This window comes from Leiobunum rupestre, chromosome 11, assembly GCF_980474605.1.
Source record: "Leiobunum rupestre chromosome 11, qqLeiRupe1.1.hap1, whole genome shotgun sequence".
Taxonomy (NCBI): domain Eukaryota; kingdom Metazoa; phylum Arthropoda; class Arachnida; order Opiliones; family Sclerosomatidae; genus Leiobunum; species Leiobunum rupestre.
In genome coordinates this window covers 15,054,407-15,075,653 of record NC_143394.1, presented here as the reverse complement: position 1 = coordinate 15,075,653, position 21,247 = coordinate 15,054,407, and the positions used below count along the sequence as shown (strand labels likewise).

The 21,247-nt window shown below is 36.5% G+C and overlaps 1 protein-coding gene across 1 annotated transcript in view; it reads right to left on the bottom strand.

Annotated features, from left to right (window-relative positions):
• Positions 1-2,421: 2,421 nt before the first annotated feature.
• The window catches only part of LOC149921410 (52 kDa repressor of the inhibitor of the protein kinase-like), a 77,256-nt gene continuing 58,430 nt past the window's right edge, over positions 2,422-21,247 (bottom strand). The window contains exons 3-4 of the mRNA XM_090162171.1: positions 3,872-4,346; positions 2,422-2,866 (exon numbers count right to left, since the gene is read on the bottom strand). Coding sequence (XP_090018297.1) covers positions 2,422-2,866; positions 3,872-4,346 — 920 coding nt within the window. The remainder of the gene's footprint in view (positions 2,867-3,871; positions 4,347-21,247) is intronic.

Sequence of the window (21,247 nt, the reverse complement as noted above, 5' to 3'; positions counted from 1 at the left end):
TGACTGTGGTAAGGTAGCATAATCATTTAGTTTTAATCGATTGCCCTCTGAGGTTATTTATATTGCATTTACTTTCACTGGCATTAAATATTGGATTGTACTTAAGATTAAAATCTTATTCCAAGAATTTTTAAGACAAAGTTATTTAATATCTGTCCCTTCTTAGTCTACCCTTTGGTCTGTTTTATTAACTTTTAGGTTTTTTTAGTGTCTGTTATTAGTCTTAGACTATCCACCATTGAACAAGCAATTGGAGCTTTTGAAGGTATATTTTGCACTCAAGCTCAAGAAAGTAATTATTATTGCCAATTAAACATTTTCAGCAAAACATTAGGTATCGATCGGTTGCTAATTAATGAGAAAATTATTTTTCATTGCCCTCGACAACAGCAATTCCAACTATATACGTGGAAACGAGCAAATTCAACAATTAGATTTATAACCTTAACAAAGAACTAATTTCCGCAAAATAAAGCCGTCACTATTTGAAATAATTTATTTTTTCTTCGTTTCATAAGATAATTGCTGCGCATCACCCACGACAACAGTAAGATGAACTGCATACGTTACAGAGATCAGACTGTAATCGTTCGTGTCCCAACCTTAACGACGAACTCATTTGTTAAAACTATAAGCCGTCACTAATTAAAATAGTTCGATTTTTCTCAGGGATCCCCAATCTTATTAAAGAGCCCATTTCTTAAAAAGAAAACGCATTAAATAATTTAAATTTTTCAGGGTTCAAAAGAAAAATATTTTGAAAACATAAACATGAATTGCATACATTACGGGAATAAAATTTAAGAGTCGGCGTCCTAACCTATTTCAGCAACTTCCACTTCATTCGCTAAAACGAGACAATTCAGCGAGCTAACCTTATCAAAGAAACCGTTTCTTAGAAACCAAAGCCTCACTTCTGAAAGTTAGCAAAAAATTGTATTTAGTGCTGCAAAGAAGAGCCAATTTGTCCGTATATAGCTGATTTTTCGTTTCGCGGTTCAAATTCAAAGCAAAACTAAAATCATTTGCTTTTAGTTTTGGTTTGTCAAGGTCTACCGTCACGTGAATTACACCTAGTCGTTAGGCTTTTATTAGTCGGCAAAACTGTATAGGCGACAATTTCCCCACTTTCGTTTATTCAAGAGAAATAGGTTTCGTCACGGTTGTAGAGTGTTCACTTAATTGGATTTTCATTATCGATTCCTCAAAAAAGAAATCTCCCATATGGAAATACATGTATTTTACTGCTTGTGAATATAGATCCAAATTTGTGCAATGTAAATTGCGTGAAACAAGGAAAGAACGCAACAACATCAGGAATGCACAATCACGTAAAAAATAAACATGAAGTGGAGTTTCACCAGATGCAGACTTCATCCTCATCCTCTGGTCAAGATGGCCCACCATCTTCAGATCAAGATGGCCCAATATCCTCCAATAAAGGTGCGTCATCCATATTTCCAACACCAAGAAATGAAATCTTACTGCAAATGACAAAAATCAATGCAACGAGAAATTGAAAATGTGGGACATTTATGATGTAAGGGCCAGTGCGTACCACTATTTAGTCGGTGAAATGCAAGCGTTAGACAACGAGGCTATAAGGATGGTAATGAGTCCAGGTTTTGTTCGATTTATGAAAAAGGTTGTACCGTGTTTTAGAACACAAGTTGACCCTACTTCTTTACCATCGACAGAATAAAACATAAAGGCTATAACAATTACATCCACTGGCGGATACAGAAAAACTCCAGGGGGGGGGGGAGGGGTGCTAAAAGACATTTTCACAAATCATCAAGTCACATGCAAAGCTTAAGAAAATTTTATTCCAAGAAAAGAACACAATCAACCGAATAAAAACACACATACCAGATAAAAATAAAATTTTGTGTTCTCTTCTTTAAACGATGAATTCCATGCGCCTATTTTCATGGCAAATTGGTTAATTACATCGTCGATAGAGCAATCAATATCAAGGTGAGTGTTAATTAGAGCTAAGCCATTAAGTCGATCCTCTTTCATTGTCGACCTCAACCATGTCTTTGTACGCCGCAATGTTGAAAATCTTATCTCTACTGTAGCAATAGATACAGGTAGACAATCAAATATTTTGTACAGGATGTGCAAAGTAGGATAGCACTTCTGGGACAAACAGCCAACGCTTACAGAACAGAATCAATATCATTAAGGGCGTTTATGCTCGCTTGCTTGTATTGCAGAATCTCTCCCATTTGTCTATTTTTAATCACAAAGGGTGATTCTTCGAAGAACGAGATTTCATTTTATGTGCCAGATCATGTTATAATAGTTGTGAGGGCAAAAAAGTATGTTGAATTTCAAATGATAAATAATTTCTTCAGCAAAACGTTATCTCATGTCAGCGGTAACATGGTCCAGTGTTGGAATAAAAACAGATCTTTTTCAATATATGATAGCATCGTCATTATGATCGCGGTTTGCCCTGTGGCTTTGCCTGCCTGTAAGACGAGGAACACTCATCTCCACGTCTAACTCTTCCATAACTATCTTCCTTTCCTGAACAATACGGGCATAGTGGCTATCAGCATTAGCTCTCATATCGTCGTACACCTTGAGCGACAAAACTAATTTCACTTTTGCCATCGCGACGTCCAAGCTAGGGTCTTGTAAGATTTTGCTGACTGGATATGTTATACTCATAATCTCACTCAGTGAAAACCGCGTGATAATAAACTCGCAATTAGAGAAAATATTATCTTTGGCAGCCGTTGTTCTGTCCCTCCAATGATGTATTTCTTTAAGAACTTTACATTCTGTTCCGAGATCAGCTGCGAATTGAACAACAGCATCATGTCGCTCAACCCATCTCGTTTTTGCAGTGAGTCCCCTGTAGCACATGAAGTCGTTTTAGGGTCGGGGTACGGTCGAAAAGTCGCTTTATAGTCGACGACCAAATGCCGACCTAAAAACGTCCGAACGTTTTTCGACACTAATACCGTAAATCCCTTTTTGGGACTATTTATGGTCGGTATGTCGACCATTATCCGACTTAAAATAGACCTTGCATTTAATTATTACCCCTGTAGCACAAAGAGTCGATTTAAGGTCGCGCTTTGCCAATTAATCGCTCAAAACTGTGAAACTTTGGCGATTTAATAAAACAAATTGAAATATTTTAAAATAACTTCTTTTCTGTATTATATTTTTTTGAAAAAGATTATATATTCCATCTGAGAATGTTTCCTTATTAAAAATCTCTCAGCTCAAGTAAGTTACATTCGTATAGCTAAATATGTTAGGCTAAGATTTTATAAATGAAGATTTAATCGTTACTTTTACTAAGCCCCAAGAAACTCTAGAACTCTGTACTCTATATTCAAGAGCTTTCCGATTGACGGAAATAAACTCATTGTTTCACTCCCGTTCATGCTATTTATATAGCTATGTTTACGGTTTTATGTGGTCATTTTCATAAAATATCAAAAAGTAAGTCGTTTCGACGTAATGATACAGTACATTCTAAGTCGGGCCGACGTCGTTTCGGAATCGGTTCTTAGGTCTATTAAAAGGCGTTAAAGAGTCGACGTTTTGTAGTTGGCTGAGCCTTTTACCCCTAGGACATTTCGACCCTAAATCCAAAGGCCGGCCGACCGTCAGCCGACTTCAGTCTTTAGCACCTTTTGCCGACGTCGGCCCGACTCTAATTTGCTACAGGGAGTGTTTTAGGTGACTCTTCAATGTTGCAAACCGCTTGCTAGACGCTGTGAAGAACGCTACTACTTAGTTGTCCTCCAATAGTACCAAGTGCGTTTCTTGATGACTTCGACACGGTGCTACTTGCGCGTTGATAGCTTTCTTTTCTATTGTAGTTATAGCGCCTTTTAATTCTTACCTATTAACTGAGCAACCATCACAGCCTATACCCACACAGTTCTCCAGTGACAGAGAAAGGCTTTCCATTATCCTTAGAATCGTGGTACTCAATAGCTCACGAGTAATACAGCGCTCTTCAGGTTCATCGTCAATGTTGCTACTACAATCATTGTCTTTATGGATGTCAACGAAACTGAAAAACTTTTTGTGTAATTGGCCACCATCATCGACATATCTGGCAGCTAAACTCAGTTGGGCGAAATGCGCTATGTCCATAGTTTCATCGGAGATGATGCTGTAATAACGACATTCTTTAATTTCCTCCAGTATTCTTGATAACACCACTGCTTCACGGCATGTAATAAGTTCATTACACGTTGTTTTACTTGTGTAAGTGGCGTTCGCTTTAGTGGTCTCGAGGTGCTGTTTTAGTTGCAAGTCTCCAGCGTCGATTCTAAATCTTAGAAGGTCTCTAAAGTTTCCCTCGTTACTCACTATATTTTCACGATCATTTCGTTTTCTAATAGTCTCCCATCATCTCTTTGCCCCCGCAAAGGAATTTTTTTTGCTTTCCATGAAATATGATTGTTTTTATTATAGGTACATGTTGACATTTGCCTTGAGTTCAAATTCATGGTTGTCTCGTGTCGTTAAAAAAAATTAGCATCTGTTGAGGCTTCAACGTGGTACATGAGATGAGAATGGGTCTCGGGATCACCATCTTTTTCAGTAAGTTTGGCAATCTTTGTTAGTGGTTCAGTCACAAGTTTCTTGGCGATATTGGATTTCTCTCCTCCAATCATTTTATTATTCACAAAAATTGAACAGTTAATGCAAAAAAAATCCCCTTTTAAACCAGCCAAGGATACTGTTCAAAGTGGTTATCGCGCACCGGTCTGCGTTCAACCTTGTGGTGCTCGGAAGTAGGAAAGATATTAAATTTTTCGGGTTTCTTTGGAACTGTGAGAAGCATGTATATTATATTATGATTAAGTTTTCCCGACAGTAATATATCTATATAATTTCCAATATCCGTGGGGTTACAGGAATCAGTACAAATAATCGATGAACTCTGTGGCAGACGTTTTGACGAAGTGCTGGGTTCTGCCTGTACATCTGGGTCATCTGGTGGTGTTTTTGCGGCTAAAACGTGACCGGGATCCTCAGATATTTCCACTTTTCGTTTCCTTATTTTAAAACGGCCCATTTCAAGTTATCTCTAAAACTTTACTTTCATTATGTGTAGGCGGTGACTGCATGATATAATTATTTAAACTTAATTCTGAATAAAACGTTGTCAGAGTTTGCTTGTGAATTGTGGAACTGTCGACTCTATTACTTGGCACTATTATATTATTACTGAGAAATTAGTATGTCTTAATTAACACTATTGTACTTGAAATAAAATAAATAAATAAAATAACTTAATGAGGTTAACGGTAATAGTTAGTGTAGGGAGCTGTTGGCTCGCGTGGCATGAAGGGCTTGCCACCACCCTCCTACGCATTGTAACCCGGCCACCTGAATTACTGGCTTCAAAAGTCGCTTTATGACTTAGGTCTAAGGTGGTGCCTTGGGTATTAGCCTAGCTGATTATTAATATTATTATTAGAATGACGTACCGAAATCACTAGAAAGAATGTTCGCGACTTTTCTCGAATATGTGCCAGACAGAATGACGTATAAAATACAATGACGCGGGCTTACATGCTACCTAATAGGTATCATTTTATCCCACGTCATCATAGGCAGTATCTATGCAAGTACAACTACTCGACTGACGAATAAATTGCGTGTAGATGGATACGCGGGTGGGCGGTGCGGGCGCGCCCTGCCCTGGCCCGCGACCCCCATATGTATGCTCATTGGCTGACTGACCAGTTTGAATTAAAACACGTAGTTCTCAATATGAAGTATTTAATCGGACAACACACCAGCCAAAATATCACCTGAGCTGTTACGATGAAGTTGCAGGATAAACAGTTTCTTCGAGACGGAAACGCAGGAAATCAGAAGAACTTATTTTAAACTGAACTTGATAAATATATAAAATTGGCACGTATTTCAAGAAACACAAACCACTACTCACGGTGGGCAGTGAATAAAAATCAATTACCGCATTTAGCGAAGTTCGCTGAAATATAATTTTGCGCCCCCAGGAAGCGGATAACGTAAATGAAGAAAAGCAAAATCGATTATTACCATAGAATGCTGAAAAATTGGTTTTTCTTTATCACAATTGGCCGCTATTAAATTTTGATTAGTGTTTAAAAAGATATAAACTTATATATTTATGATGTTTATTTTACTTTCAATAAAGAAAGATTTTATCTTTAGATTCCTAACTTATGTTTATATCATTACACACGTTCGAACGGTTATTATAATAGGAAATTGTGTATAGATAGTTTTAGAAGTTACTCGGCCGAATAGTCAAAACATGGTCGAATAGTTGCCGGATATTCCTTGCAAGACTATATATATTGCATCACTCACGACATCAGCAACCTCAACTTCATTCGCTACAGCGTGAAAGTTCAACCACCAACGAGCAAACCTTAACAAAAGAACCCATTTGTTAGAAACAAAAGTCTCACTAATTGAAATAATTTAGCTTTTTTCTCAAAGTTGGCCAAAATACAATTTTTCATCACCGATGACAACAGCAACCTCAACTTCATTCGCTACAGCGTGAAAGTTCAACCATCAACGAGCCAACCTTAACAAAGAACCCATTTCTTAAAAATAAAAGGCAAAAATAAAGAAGGCAAAAGAAAATGGGGGTCTGAAAGGAAATAGCCAACACTATTCTCGAAGGGGTTTTCTGAGGAGTAAAGCGTCCGTTGTTGGAGCGCTTATTCGGTTGGCAGCTAAAATCGCGGGCGATATTCAAAAGAGGGGCGCAGCGTAACGCGTCGAATACAAATTCCGATTCGACCTTCTGGGAGCCATTTTGAGCGGGCCGGGAAATATCGAGAAAAAGAAAGAAATAGAGAAAGAAATCGTCGTGATAGAGCTACGGGGGCCCGATCAGGCCGCAGCGGGCCTGGACAAGAGGAGAGGCGTCAAATACGTGTCCTTCGGGGACAATGCCAGCCTTCGGAAACGACGTTCCAATTCCCCGATCGCGGTTTCGCTGACAATGTTCTTTTCGACGCCATCTCTTCGCCCTTTCTACTACACCCAGAAAAACATCGAGTGAGGAAAAGATAAAAACAAGATGAGAAAGATCGATTTCGCTTTTGAAATCGAAATTTGTTTCATAAATATTTATATGGTTTTTTAATTTAACCGGGGATTCTTCTTAATTATTAAGAGAAAATCAAGCATATTCAGCTAGGCTAATACCCAAGGCACCACCTTAGGCCTAAGTCATCAAGCGACTTTTAAAGCCGTTAATTCAGATATATTTATTTATAGTCGGCCATGAAGCGCACGGATCGTCTTGACAGTCATTTTCCGTAAATGTAAATAAATACTTTCTTGATAAAATAAGTATGACGGTCGTAACCTTCATGCAATTATGTTGTTGTCGATTTATAATAATAATCAGCTAGGCTAATACCCAAGACATTTTTAACCAGTTCTATTATTTTCGCATTCCGAATGATTTAAAACATTTAATTTTTTAAATACCTTTAGAAGTTTACTTAATAATAATCAGCTAGGCTAATACCTAAGGCACCACCTCAGGCCTAAGTCATCAAACGACTTTTTAAACCCATTATTTCAGGTGGCCGGGTTACAATGCGTAGGAGGGTGGTGGCCAGCCCTTCATGCCACGCTTACTAATACCGTTAACCTCAAAAAGATTTATGGAACGAGGAACTGAAGAATTTGGAGGAAAACCCCTAAACAAGTGGGGAGAGAACTTGTAAACTCAACGTCTTTGTGAGCTTTCACCCAGTGCCACAAACTGGTATCGAACCCGCTTCACTTGCTGCGAGGTGATAGTGCTAACCACACCACCACCCCACTGACCAGCTACTCTTTCCATAGTTGAAACTCAAAACAGCTAACTTGAAAAACCCGGAAAAAATGACTCACTTTAAGAATTGAAAATCAGATTTACGCACTGAATGCAGTCGGGTACCGAAGGATATGGAGAAATTTCATTAGTTTCTGGTTAAACTGTTTTATAACCACGAAACGTAAACAAAGATGGCGATCGTTTGTGTGAAAGAGTGTCACTAAAAATCTAAAGAAGATGAAACTTTCACTACAAAGTATGCGAGGGTGGGGTTTTAGAATCTATACAATCCCATTTTCCTTAAGGTACCTGAATTCATTCTAACAGATAGATTTCACACACTCATTAACGTGATCGTCTACTCGAATTGTGCTTAAATGGACGATCACGACCGTCAAATATTATATCTTTAAAATATATTTATATCTTATAATAAAAAATAATTACTACAGACAGCAGGAAATTGAACTTAAAAATGGTAAACCCTTACTTTCAAAATGGCCATCTTTTAATATGTAAATTTGGGGGTACAGTTGGTCTACGCCAAACTCGCGGATTTACCAGCAAGCCGAGATATATCAGACCAGTCCTTTGAAAACCAAAATTCAAATTTGGAATGAAAAAGGGGGAGCTATCCTTGGAGCTCTGTCTCTCCGTCTCCCGCTCGCAACCTTAACTTCTTCATCACGTTACGCCCTTTAAACAATCGCGCGTTGTTAAAGACGCCAACCGAAAGAAGAAAGAAAGAAACGAGCCGGAAATAAACCGATTTCTTTTTCCGGGACGGCCCCTACCGGCAGACTTCGGAACTTTTTTGCTTCGAACTAAATTACCGGTGAAGTATAAAAACGGAAACCTCGCATGTATAAAAACGAAGCTAAAGCAATTACTTCAAATGGCAGCATCGAGATGGTTTGGATGTGTACAGGGTGCTAAGTGCTAGCTCTGGGATCAGCCTGTAATTTGCACATAGCCTGTGCGTGTAATTCTATTAAAAACTCTCAAATTAGAAAAGTTGGCATTTTTAAAAAAAATTATGAAACACGAATTTTTTACAATTATTGATCAATTAAAAGTATGAAAAATTTGTAAATGAATTTTTATTTTCTAAATTCAGAGTGGAAAATTTTCAAAATGATCATAAACGAAAAATTAACAAATTATTAGACTCTAAAATTAACCAAATTATCAGACTCTAAAATTTAACAAAATATCGGACACTAAAATTTTACAAATTATCGGAATCTAAAATTTAACAAAATATGAGACTCTAAAATTAAAAAATTATCGGACTCTAAAATAACAAATTATCGGACTATAAAATTTAACAAAATATCGGACTCTAAAATTAAACAAATTATCAGACTCTAAAATTTAACAAAATATGAGACTCTAAAATTTAACAAAATATGATACTCTAAAATTTAACAAATTATCAGACACTAAAATTTAACAAAATATGAGACTCTAAAATTAAAAAAATTATCGGACTCTAAAATAACAAATTATCGGACTATAAAATTTAACAAAATATCGGACTTTAAAATTTAACAAAATATCGGACTCTAAAATTAAAAAAATTATCGGACTCTAAAATAACAAATTATCGGACTATAAAATTTAACAAAATATCGGACTCTAAAATTAAACAAATTATCAGATTCTAAAATTTAACAAAATATGAGACTCTAAAATTTAACAAAATATGATACTCTAAAATTTAACAAATTATCAGACACTAAAATTTAACAAATTATCAGACTCTTAACTTTAACAAATTATCAGACTCTAAACTTTAACAACTTTTGGGACTCTAAAATTTAACAAATTATCGGACTCCAAAATTTAACAACTTATGGGACTCTAAAATTTAACAAATTATCGGACCCCAAAATTTAACAAATTATCGGACTCTAAAATTAAACAAATTATTGTACTCTAAAATTTAAACAATTATCGGACTCTAAAATTTAACCAATTATCCGACTCTAAAATTTAACAAATTATCGGACTCTAAAATTTAACAAATTATCGGACTCTAAAATTTAACAAATTATCCGACTCTAAAATTTAACAAATTATCGGACTCTAAAATTTCCTGGATAGTGGCCATAGCTACTTAAAATATTTTTTAAGAGAAGAAATATTAAAATTGCTCTTTGACATCATAACAGATTCTCATCAAACATTTCGAAAACGTAAGTAGACATTAGAGTTCCGCGATTTTAATCAGAATAAGTAGAAGCCCACTTTCGTGGTGTACTGTTTCGAGAAAATCGACGATCGGTATATTTATAGACTGACTTGCCATTAGTAAGCGCTGAAAATAGTCCGAACAACAAGTTAGAAAGTGATATGGCTATTTCGCTAATTGTTTGAAGAACCAAATACCTAAAAGGAATATTAGGAATAATTAACATTAGTTCTTTTGGTAATGTAAGTGGTATTTAATAGTATAACTCATACAAAAATATTTTTGAGGGTTTAAAGTAAGATTCACTAGGTTTTGCCTTTTGCAGCCGAATACAACGCAATGAAAACAATACTTACAACAAATTTGTTTAAAGAAATCGATATTTGTGAGAAAATACGGTTTATCTTTTTCAAATTTAGAATAATGAAAATGGTAATATACTTGGAGCAAACCTTAATTATTACCTATTCAAATGCGAATTATTCGTTGTTTAGTTAGTTACCATCTTACGCGTAGAAAACCTTAACCGATGATAATTATATTTATTACATTTATTATATTCCCGAGATTTCATGTGAAAACTCGATAAATTAAAACTTTGAACTTCCAGGTGCAAAATGTATTTCTTAAATGATGCGAGTAATATAAACTAATGTCAAATCATATATAATTCCGTTACCCGCAATGTTACTATGTAAAGTGCATCTATCATTTTTTTATTTGAAATGCCCTGACACAATTGTAGAGCTCAGAGCTGTCATTCAAAGAAACCGTCAATATCGGAAATTGGCAGATCATTAGGCCTTTCTATAAAGATGTTGCTGCAGCGTCACGGGTGACGTATCGATGACGTTTTTCTACGAAATTGATTATTAACACAATATTGAGATATCGTTATTTCACTGTATGCAATGATTTGTTTTGTAAGCTTTAAGTTCAATCGCATCAGACAAAAATCGTCGAATATTTTTATTTAAGGTTTTTTTTATTTTGTATTGATTTGGAAATAAAAACGGGAGATTGCGTAAATGGTAGTTATTATGGAACCTACTAATGAAATAGGAAGAACCTAACCTAACACAACCCAACCCAATCCCACTTAACCCCACCCCATCCTACCTAACCTAACCTAACCCAAATTATAGCTCTTTCATTCGCTCTTAGCAAAAAATATTTTCATAATAATAAAAATAATAAAAATTGAAACACTACATCTACAATATGAAATTCCCAACGAACCGCAACCCGCCAAATAGGTTACGTTTGAAAATAGTTTCGGTGGAAAAGGATTTGGGTCGAACGAGATTTCGGTCGAAAGGGAATATACCGTTTTGCAAAGGTAAACAGATAAATGACTAGGGTTCGTAACCACATAATTAAAATCTATCGAAAACACACTAGCAGATACATGTAGGATGGCAATAGGAACATGTGCAGAATTTTTAGCACCTACAAACACACTATTAGGTGATTTAAAATGGCTAGCATACTGAGCGGAAATGCAGACAGTTTCAAAAGTAACGTATCTCGACTTACAAGGAGACGACCCGAGGTGATAATCACCGATTTTGTTCAAACTCGGGTATAGTGTACACCTCCATGTACTTTAAAAAAAAGCAGGGGAAAGGTTGCGACGGGCTTTCATTTTGCCATGGCAACCGAAAACGTTTTTGACAACATGATTTGGGATTTTTCCATTGAAAATAATATGGGAATCTTAAAAAATGAAACGTTTTGAAAATTCCAAAAAGTTAAAAAAAAATTAAAATTGTTTTTAAAAATTTAATTTAATCAAGTTTAAATGCAATTTGGTCAATTGGGGGACCCTTAAAATACTTCAGATTCCCATGTTATTTTCAATCAAAGAATATTGATCCCAGGAATATAAAGAAAAACCGTTAATGTCTCGGCTCTCGAGTTGACTGGTGAGCTTCCGGCTAGGCGAATCAATAGAACCGGAAATAAGCCCGTCAACCTAGGTTTGCCTTTGGAGGCTAGAGACAAGCAAATTATACTAGATAGAGCTGCAGTTTCCATTCCTGGGGTCTAAATTCTTTGTTTTCAATGGAAATAATTGTAAATCATGTTGTCAAAAACGTTTTCGGTTGCCATGGCAAAACAAAAGCCCGTCCCAACTTTTCCCTTGCAGGTTTTTCAAGTTACATGGAGGTGTACATTATACCCGACTTTGAACAAAATCGGTGATTATCACCTCGTGTCGTCACCTTGTTAGTTCACTTTTGCTTTCATGTAGCAAATTAATTAAACCTTTCTTATTATAATCCCATATTTACAACCAAAATATATTGATGTCTATCATGAATCTATTTAACCCATGAATATTCAACTGGAATACCCTAGGTCACCTCTGGCGACGCGTGGGGCGGAGCCAATTTATAGTGACGGAGTCGAAGTAGAACTCAGCTGTGTCAGCTGTTATTTATAAGCAGTCGAAGCGTTAGTTCCTAAAATGACGCGTTATGGTTATGTTTCCTTTTTGCAGTACTTATCATTAATCTATTTAAATAAATAGATCTATTTCATATTATTATTAGAATAGATTTTATTAGAATAAAATGATAACAGAGCATTTATTATTTAATAATAATATGGCAAAAATTGACTCAGGTTTTCTTCCAAAGTTTCACCGAGGCTTAGCTTTTGAGAGATAGTTTGTATGTTTAAATTGTTATAAATCTCACAGACACTCGTTAGCGTAAGATTGCTTTCAAAATATCGGAGTAACATTCCTTTTTAATTTATATTTTTATACTAGAAAGAATTATAACTGTAAAGCTTATTTTGAACAAAATAACGTGAACCGTACCTGAGAAGTCATTTCGCGGCTATTCTGCTCTCCGAGCTCTCGTAAACTATCTGGCGCTAAAATGACATCATTTCCGAATTCGTTCTTATTGGCTTAAAGAGTAAATCACTCGTATGGCGCGAAAATAGGCTCCGCCCCACGTTCCCTCAGAGTATACCGTGGCTAATGATAGAGTTGGATATTTTTCTAGTTCGTTTATTTATCTTAGTTATTTAACAAATGAAATGTAAGTTTCTACAGGTATCACTTAATTAAATAGAGATTTTTCAAATTTCCATGTTAGTTAAGTTCTGAAGGAGAGTGTTGAAATTATTTAAAAAAAAGAAATATAAAATTCCCTTTTTTTTACTTTCATGTTTTTCTGGAGCTGTCATTAGATTTTCGTTTTAAATCACTTTTTAATACTTTGTTGTTCTACTTTGTTTCCTACTATTGTTGGTTTGTTTTGGCTCTTAAGTTTTTTAACTTTTCAATGTTTTTTGTGTCTAAGCCTTTTATCTCATCTTTTAGAGTAGGGTAAAGAAAACTTATTGCTTCCTGCAAAGGTTTGGTTGGTTCAAAACTTCAATGCGAGAAAATTGAACATTTCGATAATTTGACAATCAGCCCTACGTCGTTAATTTTGAAAAAATTATTGCTTTTGTATCAAATTACTTCGGAATTTATTAAACTCTAAATCATTCCATATCATTGCCAAATGTTATATAATTTATACCGATTAACCAATTATTTAATGTGTATCGACTAACTGATACTGTAACAGGTGTTGTTTCTTTGCACAATAAACAGACTTCATTTCATTTCATTTTAATTTTAATTATCATATAAAAATCACCCAAAAAGGAAAAATTTTCAAACGATTTAAAATGTATTTTTGCGTAATTGAAAATTTTCAAACGATTTAAAATGTATTTTTGCGTAATTGAGTTTGCGTAAAAATGACAGGATCCCTTTAAAAAAACGACCAATTTAACACAGCGTTTTTTTGGTGTTATGAGACGTCCTGAAAACCTATTTAAACTTTCGTAGCCATTCATTTCAGTCCGGGCCCTGAGCCTAAGTATAGCGAGGGTCAAAAAGTCGAATGGCGGCACGATGTCTCTGGGTTATATATAGAGAGATATCTTTTAGATTTGGGTTATTTACATTTATTGGAGTGCGCGTGATCGATGTCGTCCTGCTCCGTCGCTTTAAAGGGAATCCCGATTGAGGAAACCGGGTGCGGCGGGACTGGCGACGGAATGGAAACGAAGGCAGGCGTGGCTTGACCATTAAGGGCTAATTGAGTCATCCAGTTCCTACACGTCCCATTAACCGCATTGATGAGGAGAGAAAGGAGGTCTCTTCCCTCGTGCGACCGCACCGACGGCGAGATGTATGGCGTTCAGGTGATTTATCTTCGATCGATTGCTGGGCTTCTGGCCTATCGCTATCTCTTCATCATGTGACAAAACGTCGATGATGGGGCCCTTTGTACGCCAATTCGATACCGGCTCCGTAACCTATTTCCTTATTTTGCCAACGTCGAAATAACTAGCGTGGTTTGCGCTTGAAGTCCGGAACTTCATCACTGGCGACGGTCGCGCGAGCCTTAAATTAATGAGTTCGGCGCCTTATCGGAATTGCCTAATGCGAGGAACGCTAATTTTCGAAGGCAACTGCCTCTATGATGACTTATATATTTATATAGCGCGATTTTTTGGTTAACGATAAATCAGAAAGTTATAGTTTGATTCTTCTCGAACGGTTGGCTTGAAAAAAAGCGACTAAACGTAGCAGCCGTTCCGATCATCGGATTCGTCATCCTATTTCTTCTTTGGGTTTTAGGCCTAGTTTCATCGTTGAACTGGGTTGGACTAGAACTAAGGTCTTTTGCTTTAAAAATTACTTTCGGTCGCAAGAGGGCTACGGACCAATGAAAATTGGGAACCGTTTATTTACACGGTGTTGAAATGCCACCTAGTGTACGAATTTGACTTTCCACATGGCATATATTTTTTAAGTACGTCAATACAATTTGAAGCGATCTGGATTAAAAATATTATTTAAAGATGTCACTAGTTTCTTCATCTCATTTCCATAAGTGCAATAATTAATTTCAAGATATTTTTAAAGTCCATAGATGATGTGGTTAATAATAAATTTTAAAAAGATACTAATAACTATTCAAATTAAACGAAATGCTTTATTTCTTGCGCATACCAACAGTACAGATATACCTACGATGATATACACAGCAGTGGTTTAATATTTACAAATGGTTTAGTTACTAGGTTATAGAAACATATTCCGATTAATAGTATAGTTTTTTTTTTCAGTTTTAAAATTTCTAAATATCTACATGAGAAAAGTGAAAGGTATTTTTTGAAGCTATTAAATGGTGTGGTTAAAAGATATAAAACAAATTATTTCCAAAAAAATTTCAAAAGTTATTAAATGGTAGTACTTTAAAGTCGATCAATGATGGGTTTAAAGTAATAGATAAATGATAAAAAATTACGAATTTGAACTTTAAATATTTATATGGCAATTAGGGCCACACTCATAGAGTAACCCACTCACATAGAGTGGAAGGCCCTATGGAAGCGCATGAAACATTAATCCTAACGGGCCATCTTGTTTTCGAGACGTGAATTAATATAGACCGAAGAGCGATGGTGTTGTTTTTACATTTTTTTTAGTATAAATTTACTTTTTATCCAGATATTGTACATTACCTTTAGGTCAACTTGTTAATTTCACGCATCGAAAACAAGATGTTGCGTATAAAAATTGTTAATAAGTTTCGCTGATAGCCTTCCACTCTATGTGAGTGGTTTACTTTATGATCACACTCTTGACACGGAAAAGTTAGTTATTTAGTTCTCAAAGTTCAATTTTGGCTTAACCAGCTTGTTTTCCGTTGAATATGTATTGGTAAACTTAAACGACTTAGCCTACTAGATTAGTGTGCAATCATTTAAAAAATAAAAAGCAATGTCAGTGAAGATAGGACACACGACACGGTTCCAAAACCCACTATCATCAGGACAAATCGACCCACACCTATACATCGTTATAATCTAAATACACACCATTAAGATATGTAAATTTAAAAAAATCTCCAACACATTATGGCGCTTTTGCGGTGTAAAAAATGTGATAGCTATTGTTATCGGAGTAGTGTCGACCGTTTTTCTTTAAAAAACAAAATTACGAAATAGGATTTTATAAAAATCGAATGACAACTCGACTATTGGTTTCATTTATTTGGGCCGAAAAAGCGTTTCTCATTAAAAAGAGAAATTAAGATAACTTTTACCCCTCCCCCTCAAAAAAATATTTGACGAGAAAAGACATGTTATTTTTCATTTCTCAAGGAAATTGGAATTTTCCCAGACGTCTTCTAGCGGAGAGTACCCGACAACTTCAAACTGAATTAAAGAAAGGGAAAACTTGAACGCTTAAAAAGATCTAAAAATTTTGTACCACTACGCGAGGCCTAGTTGAGAAATAAAACAAGCTGGAAGAGATATATTCTAAATACAGTCAGAATTATAGTGGAATTATTGGCATTTTTAACCTTCGTAACGCCTACTGACTTAAAGGCTATATTCTAGTTTTATTAAATTATCGGTTAACTTGATCGAAATAGTCTTTGTGAAAGGTGTGGCCGGTTTTGTTCGGATTTTATAGAATCGTTCCTGGAAAATAAGTTTAGGAAACGAAACTTTTCGAATTTATCATAAATACACGTTTTCTTAAAGGGATTATGAATTGACATGTTTCTGGGGGATCAACGAATTTAAAATTTCCGCCACCAGGTCTAACCAACGCTAAGAATGATTGACGCTAGTTACGTTAAAGACAAGTCGTAACACGTATTAGCAAATAATTATTTTTATTCATTCTTCTTTTTTTAAGAAACCCAAAGCATCTTATTCACCATTTTCTAGACCACTTTCGCAAATCGCACTAGCACTATTTCTAGTAACAAACTACTTAAAGGAAAAATATAGTATGGCGCTTACATAAAATAAGTAAATTATTTGAATGAAAATGAACCTTGAAAATCATGAATTGAATTTTCGACATTTCAAGAATTATTCTTGGTTAACCGGTTGTGGCCCTCAAGGGGTCGGAGTGTGCAATAACTGGTGGCTTTACCGGGGAGTCGGGGTCCGGCTCTTGTAACCCGTAAGGGCGGTGGCGCACTGGGAGATGTTAGCTCCGTCCAAAGGGTCCTATCTCCGACCTCCGACTTCGGTCAGGTGTGGGCTGGATACTGGGCTTCGGCCCAGGCTAATGGAGAGGGGCCGGGCAAACTGGCCGCCTCGGCGGATTGAGTAGCCTGCTGTGGGGCTGCGGGCCTCCGTATGAGGGCACGGCGGACCCATCTCCCGGCCTTTTGGGCTCCCACCGGGATCTCCGGTGCCAGCTGTGCCGGGTTATGCGGGCTGCTGTGTGCCCGCCGTTCCCCTTTAGGAGCTCTCTCCAAAGGGCTTGGCTCCCTGCCTTTGTAGGTGGGGTGTCGGCCGGAGTTGCTAGAGCATCCGTTCTCTATCCCACTGCTGTGTGCGAAGTGGCGGGCTGGTCGTCCCATTGTTGCACCTTCTGCTGGGTTGAGCGGCTTGCGTCGAGGGTGCGACCATCAGTAGTGGGGTTCTGCTACCCATGCTGGTTTTGTCACCTGTCCGGGCTTGTGGACGCTGGCGTAGGGCATTCTGATGATAGGCCTCCGGTGGTGTGGTTCTCTTTACCGGTACACCGGGCTATAAATTCTGACAACATGGTTAACCGGTGTAATTTTTAGAGGAATTGAGAAGTTTTTTTAGATGATTGTTGGTTAACCGGTGTAATTTTTAGAGGAGTTGAGAAGTTTTTTAGATGATTGTTGGTTATCCGGTGTAATTTTTAGAGGAGTTGAGAAGTTTTTTAGATGATTGTTGGTTAACCGGTGTAAATTATAGAGGAGTTGAGAAGTTTTTCAAGAATGATGGTTGGTTAACCGGTGTAGATTTTAGAGGAGTTGAGAAGTTTTTTCAAGAATGATGGTTGGTTAACCGGTGTAATTTTTAGAGGAGTTGAGAAGTTTTTTCAAGAATGATGGTTGGTTAACCGGTGTAAATTTTAGAGGAGTTGAGAAGTTTTTTCAAGAATGATGGTTGGTTAACCGGTGTAAATTTTAGAGGAGTTGATAAGTTTTTTCTAGAATGATGGTTGGTTAACCGGTGTAATTTTTAGAGGAGTTGAGAAGTTTTTTCAAGAATGATTGTTGGTTAACCGGTTTAATTTTTAGAGGAGTTGAGAAGTTTTTTCAAGAATGATTGTTGGTTAACCGGTGGAATTGTTAGAGGAGTTGAGAAGTTTTTTCAAGAATGATTGTTGTTTAACCGGTGTAATGTTTAGAGGAGTTGAGTAGTTTTTTTAAGATTTTATTTTAATGGTGCTCAAAGAGCTCAAAATGTTTTGAACAACCAAAATCAGCAATTTCTTAAATTTAAGATTTAAGATGGATTTTTGTTCACATAGTAATTTTTGTTTTTCTATGCAGTTACTAATTATTTTTATTATTATGTCTAAAAGATAAGTATGAAACCCTCAAAAAGTGCTTCTTCGGTTCTCGTATTATGTGGGATTTCAAAATTAAAAATTTAAAAAAATTCCGTTTATGGACAAATATTTAACATTCATTCATCACATTTACAAATTGAAGTTTTAATATTTATAAAAATAAACAAAAAGTCACAATCATACCCTACCTAGTATGTTCCTTACAAGAAGCCAGAAATGATGTTGATACAACGTACGATTTCCTTACACATTCCAGAAAATCGTTCATCCTTGTAGCGTTCCACTTTCTCGCCAACTCTTTCATTTTCGTCCACTGGGAACAAGATTTTGTACTCTTCACAATGGTTTCAGTTTAAACGAAATTTCTCCCTTTATCAGTGCATAAATCCGGCATGCACTGATAAATGGCGCTGCGTCACACTTAAATTTCTTAAACGGTGTCGTTGTTTAAGGGAATATATATATATATATATATATATATATATAAGTCTTAAAGTTGTCCTATTATTTATTTATTGATTTATTTATTTATTTGTATGTCATGTTCCTAAAACCTCGTGAACGGTTATCTCTAGAGTTTGAAAATTTAACTCAATGTGCAGGGCCTGATTTCCAACTAAACGCGCCTAATTCCAAATTAATCTAATTCAATTTTATTTTAGTCGATTTTGGACTTTCACCTCTTTGCTTCCCATATCTATTTTTCCGGCTGGTCTCGGCTTTCAATTTTTTTCTAGACTTAAACCCCTTTGCTTCCGTTATCTCCTCTCTTGAGTTCCTTGCGCCCGTCCCGACCTTTACACATTTTTAACGGGTTAGTGTGAAATTCGTAGAAGGGGAGTTACTGTGAAAGAAAGGGACTTCGTAGAAGGGGAGGTTTAGTTGGGATTTTCAAGTAGTTCAGGACTTTTTGCTACGCGTGTTACGTGTGTTACGTTTTTGGTACCGTTTTTGTTACCGTTTTTGTTACCGTTTTTGTTAAGCGTGTTGCGTTTTTGCTACAGTGTTTTTCTTTCTTACGTACAAATCAGATCTAATTCATTAAAACTAAGACCCCGGACGAAGCCGGGTATTAAAGCTAGTATATATATATATTCAGGTAACTGAAACTGAATCTGTGTAGATGAATTATAACAGCTCAGTTCAGATCGGTTTACTGGGTGAGGGCAATATTAAACACAAATTTCATCTGATTAACTGATTTGTTTAGATGAATGAGAATTACGACCTGAATAATCTGATCAGCTGGTCGTTGGTAGCACTATTCTGTTGAGCCCACTATAAATATGTAACTTTATCCTTCCTTTAAGGAAAAAATGGTTGCGAAAGTTAGCAATTTGTAGCTACGCACCAAGAGTTAAAGCGATTCAGAGAGCGGAGTAAAAAAACCACGCTTACAAACGGATGAAAAGGATGGGAACTATATTTGACAAAGTATGCAAAACTTGTTTTGATGCGCCGCCGAAAACTTCAAAAATAAAAATGAAGAAAAAGGGACGAAATTTTTGCCAAGAAAGCATCTTTGGCCCTGAAGGGTCGATTATACCCGCGCCCGCTTTCAATTGCAAACGCTTTCAGAAGCATTCGGAAGATGGCGCTATGGCGTTTACGCCTTTCTCCGATCCTATCATTCCCTCGTTTAAAAGGGGGGGGGGGCGAAAGGGGAAACGAAAAACAGATCCTCAAAATCAGCCGTCGAAAGAGCGACAGGGAAAAAAAGTGAGTGCCTTCCGAATAAAGCGGGACTCGCGACGGAACCCTTAAAATATTTTCCCTGAGCAGAATAGCGTGGAATTATGCCGAGGCCTCACCCGCTGTTGTTACTTTATTCCGGCGTGGTTTCTGTACAACGCGCCACAAGGTCCCCCGCGCGAACCGGAGATTTTCTAACCAACGTCGGAGGTCGACCATAGTTTTGCATGACAGATTACAAAATCAATAAAATGTAAACCGCTATCCTTGTCACTTTGTCTTCGTAGGGCTAAGCTTTCCTGGCGTTGTAGTCTCTCCTCCACTCCGTTTCCCATCGTGTTCAGCTAAAGCTTTACACTCCCACTGCCCATTTTTGCATACATTACCAGCGCGGCTACTGAAGTAGGGTGGTCTAGTTCTTGCCTGACAGCTATGGGGTTAAGTTTTTGGGAATAAACAGTTTACAGAAAGTGGCTCTAATCGAGGATGAATGAAGGTCTGAGCGATACTTAGTTTTGGATATGTCAAGAATAACAGTACGTGATGATGTGATTAGTTCTATCGTTGTCTAGCTAGGTTATTATAAACCCCCGTGATTACGAAATTTCTTCCATTTATTTCTGCCGTATTAATTCGCCAATTCTAACCACTAGGTTATATGGAATCTGCACCATATTGCGAAAGTACCGCTAAGGTTTCAATAGTCCAGGCCCACAAACAATATGGCGTTGCAAACAAATTTGCGATGCAATTTACCACATTTTTAGCTTATTTAAAAAAGGTTTCAACGCCCGAATTTAAGAAATTAATAAAAGAACTTTTCGAATAAGTTGAAAGCGATCTTCATGAAAACCTTTTTATTAGGTCCAGATCCAAAAGCCACCTCTCGTGAATCAGAAGCCAAAAACAAAACACCGCGTGGTTAAAATGTACCTCTCTTATCAGGAGGTGTGCAGGGGTCTTTATAATGACGTAAGCATTGGTACAATTCAGTTATTTTGTTACAATCCTAGGTAAGGCACATTCTCAGTTTCCGATTGAATTAAGAAAATGGAAGAATATGTTAGTTTTATCGCACTGAACTGAGAAGTGAGATATCAATTATTGTATCATTTTATTGGCATTATCAAATCCACTTTGAAGAAGCGGAAGACTTTAT